The 3,707-nt window shown below is 53.0% G+C and overlaps 1 protein-coding gene across 1 annotated transcript; it reads left to right on the plus strand.

Annotated features, from left to right (window-relative positions):
• Positions 1 to 666: 666 nt before the first annotated feature.
• On the plus strand, positions 667 to 1,629 carry LOC132319249 (olfactory receptor 5B21-like). Its single transcript, XM_059829573.1, has one exon. It carries the CDS (start codon positions 667 to 669, stop codon positions 1,627 to 1,629), a length of 963 nt encoding a protein of 320 aa, XP_059685556.1.
• The last annotated feature ends 2,078 nt before the right edge of the window (positions 1,630 to 3,707 follow it).

Consider the following 3,707-nt stretch of genomic DNA (forward strand, 5'->3'; position numbering starts at 1 on the left):
ACAATGCCACTGCACAGTCTCTTGCATGTCTCAGCTTGTAATCCCTGACCTGGGTTTTGCCGGGGGGGGGGGGGGTGGGGGGCGGGGGGCAGGAGAAAAGGGGAACTGTCTCTTGCTAAAATAAGAGTTGAGATATATCGCCCTGTGTAGTGCCAAACTTTTTTGGGGAGGGATGAGAAAGTGTGTTGTGCCTTGCATACTTTCACTTAGGAATCTTTCGGGGAAGGGGGAGATAACTCTTTTGCCTCTCTGAGGCATAGTTTTCCTGCCTTAGAGCAAACAGCTCTCTGCCCTTGAAAAGTTAGCTGGGTGCTCAGGGGATAACGTTGAAGACAGGAGACACAGTGCTCTCAGCCTGAGCAGAAGGACTTGCTCTGTGAATGCCAAAGTAGGAACTTGGCCTCTCAGCAACTATGTGAAGCAATTCATGGATATGGTCAGAAGCAGACTCTCGTCTAGGAAAACCTGTTCTTCACCTTTCCTCAGTCAGGGAGCCCTTCACAGGACCATCTCAGTTGTCTGCTATAGCACAGAATCACTTCCTCTTCTCATTCAAAGTCCTTTTTAAAGGATCATTCAGACATTCTTTCTAAAGCAAATACAGATATGTTCTTTATTAAATGTCTCCCTCTTCAAAATGTGGCAAAAAAAGAAGACCAAACTGTGATGGTGATGGAGAAAGGAGGACAGGATAATGGGACATCACCACTGGGGTTCCTCCTGGTGGGAATGGGCAATGTTCCCACGCCCCAGACAACACTCTTCCTCCTCTCGCTCATCATCTACTTGGTGACTGTGGTTGGGAACATCCTCATCATTGTGCTGGTGGTGGCAGAGCAGCATCTGCACACCCCGATGTACTTCTTCCTGGGCAATCTCTCCTCCTTGGAGACCTTCTACAGCTCCACCATCCTGCCCCGGCTGCTGGCCAGCTTCCTGACTGGGGACAGGACCATCTCTGCTCACGGCTGTGTGACTCAATTCTATTTCTTTGCCGCTTTTGCAACTGCTGAGTGTTACCTGCTGGCAGCCATGTCCTACGATCGGTACTTGGCCGTATGCCAGCCCCTGCTCTACGCAAGCCTCATGACCTGGAAGGTCTGCCTACAGCTGGTGGCTGGGTCTTGGCTACTGGGATTGCTGGTCTCCACGGTACTTACTTCTCTCTTGCCTCAGCTACAGTTCTGCGGCCCCAGGATGATCAACCACTTCTTCTGTGATTTTACCCCGTTGCTGGAGCTTGCCTGCAGTGACACCAGCATGGCCGCACTTGTTGCTTTCATATTCGGTTTCCTGGATGTGGTCTTCCCCTTCCTGTTCACGCTGGCCTCCTACATGTGCATCATAGCTGCCATCCTGAGGATCCCATCCAACGTGGGCAGGCAGAAGGCCTTCTCTACCTGCTCCTCTCACCTCACCGTTGTCGCCGTTTTCTATGGCTCCCTCTTTGTTGTCTACGTCCTGCCCAGAACAGCCCCGCTGCGGCAGCTCAGCAAGGTGTTCTCCTTCTTCTACACCGTCCTCACGCCCCTGTTCAACCCCCTCATCTACAGCCTGAGGAACAGAGAAGTCAGGGAGGCCCTGAGGAAAGGACTTAGGAAAGCCCTGGCCTCCACCCAGACTTTGTAGTATGTATTAGACCATGGTGTAGAAATGGTGAACTGCTGAGGCCGAAGCGTGGCAAGGCGTACACTGCATACCAGGTATTCTCCAGGTCCACATGCCTTGTGGATGTGTGTGAGACACAAAGGATGATGGAGGATCCTGTTGCTTAGAGATCTTTTTTTCTTATTTATAAGACACTGTGGGAAAGTCCCTGCTTGTGTGTATCATGATCGTGAATAAAATCTTGCACTTTTCCATTGGATCTCTGCTTTTTCTGTGGAGACGGAAGAGGAATTGAGCTTGAAATGAGAGCTCTTCCCAAGTCCTAGTGTGGCTATCTGTGGTGCTATTCATCTCTGACTTGAGCAAATTGAGGTGTGTGGGGGATGAAGAGCCAAACAGGCACTGGCGAATGTGAGGGCATCTAAAAGGGGTCTCATTTCCCCACTGTGGTCAACAGCACTCATGCCTCTGGGCAGGGCCAGCCATGCCAGGTGGTTTACGATTCAGCCCATCCACAGGTCAATGCTAACACAGGCCACATGCAGTCTGCCTCCTTGGGTTGTCCAGAGCAACTGGAGAAGGCTCTCTGGCTGGCACGTCCCCCTTGGGAGAGGAGCCATCCCTCAGGTCCAGCTCCTGCCAAGAGTCCTCCCCTCACTTCTATTGCAGCACTGGGAGTGACTCCTGAGGGAGGTCTACAGGCCTGTGGTGGGGACGTCTGTCCATGAGAGGTCCTCAGCAGAGGGACCCTTTCCCTCCCATGGTGAGCTGGGAGGCAGTCACAAGACACTTGCTATAGTCTTGCTTGGAGATCCTGAGCTTAAACAGCTCTCCAAGCTCTTTGTCCCAATGTTATTTCTCTCTCTCCATGTCAGCTCTTTTGATGCAGCTAAGGATGTCATTCTGGGCGTGATGAGCCAAAAGAGGTGGACCTCAACTCTCCTCCCTCCTCTGGCCAGGCCCAGTGAGACGCATAGCCTTAGGCACCAGACAGCAGCAACGAGGAGCCATTACAAGAGATGGGAAGTTTAGGCAATGGGAGGTGGGGAGGCATGGCCCTAGTTACGGCTGGTGTCTGAGACAGCATTTCCAGAAAGAGTCCTGGACATCATCATCCCTACACCCTTCCCTCCCTCCCCTGATGGATCAGCAATCTCCAACGCCAGCTGCAGCTCTGCCCATTGTCCTTCACCTCTGTGCGCAAAGGGTGGGGAAGCCCCTATGTGCCTCAACACCTTCAGCCCTCGGATGAGCAAACTTCCCTTCTCATGCTTCCTTCCTTGCTGGAAAGACCTTAAACTGTGTCTGCTCCAGAGCCCAGGGAAGTGGTGGGCTTTGGTGCCTGGTTCCCCACAGGTATCAACTTTTTTTGCTGAGTGGACATTAGAGATCTGTGAGTCACTCATATGGACATGGCTGTTTGCTGTGCAAGAAGGTCACACTATAGGGATTACAGCAGTACTGAGCTTGTGTCTTCTGGGGAAATCTAAGAGGCGAGGAGGGAGAAAGCCCAAGCTCCAACTCCAAGAAGAGAAGCTGGAGGTTGTGGGGATCATCCAGCCAAGAACTTGCACGACAGAGGAATTCCTTCCAACTGACCCTGGTGAAGGGATCCCCATGGCGATTTCCCACATTCCTGGGGTGCCTGAGTATCCAAAGACAGTCCTTTCCACTCCACTCCCTGCCCTCCTGGATGACCTGCCTGGTGACCATGGCTGGGGCCATGCCGATCAGAGTGCTTGCAGGGACTTCTCAGAAAAAGTGCTCCCCTGTGCTGCCTGGCTTACCCAGAGCAGCCATGGTGCTCCTGCGGTTTTTGGGTGACAGGGCCAGACTGCAATGGGCAGGCAGGGAAATCAGGAGGCTGCAGTTCAGCTGGGCTGTCCTGGCCTCACAAAGGAGAGTTTTCTCCAAATCCTGAGAGCAGGAATATGGAGAGCCACATCTGACTGAGCTTTGCAGCCTGTTTGTTCTACTTCCAAAGCAGGGAACGTGCCACGGCACAGTCCCATGATCCAAGAGCCTCAGCCCCCCCAGCCTTCCATGCACAAGGACTGGCTGGGGACACCCCCCCACACTCTCACGGAGGTGGAGTAGCA

Source organism: Gavia stellata, chromosome 26 (assembly GCF_030936135.1).
Source record: "Gavia stellata isolate bGavSte3 chromosome 26, bGavSte3.hap2, whole genome shotgun sequence".
In the NCBI taxonomy this organism is placed as follows: Eukaryota; Metazoa; Chordata; class Aves; order Gaviiformes; family Gaviidae; genus Gavia; species Gavia stellata.

Coding starts and splice junctions, on each gene's coding strand:
- LOC132319249 (XM_059829573.1), top strand. CDS start 667: ATGGTGATGGAGAAAGGAGGACAGGATAATGGGACATCACCACTGGGG.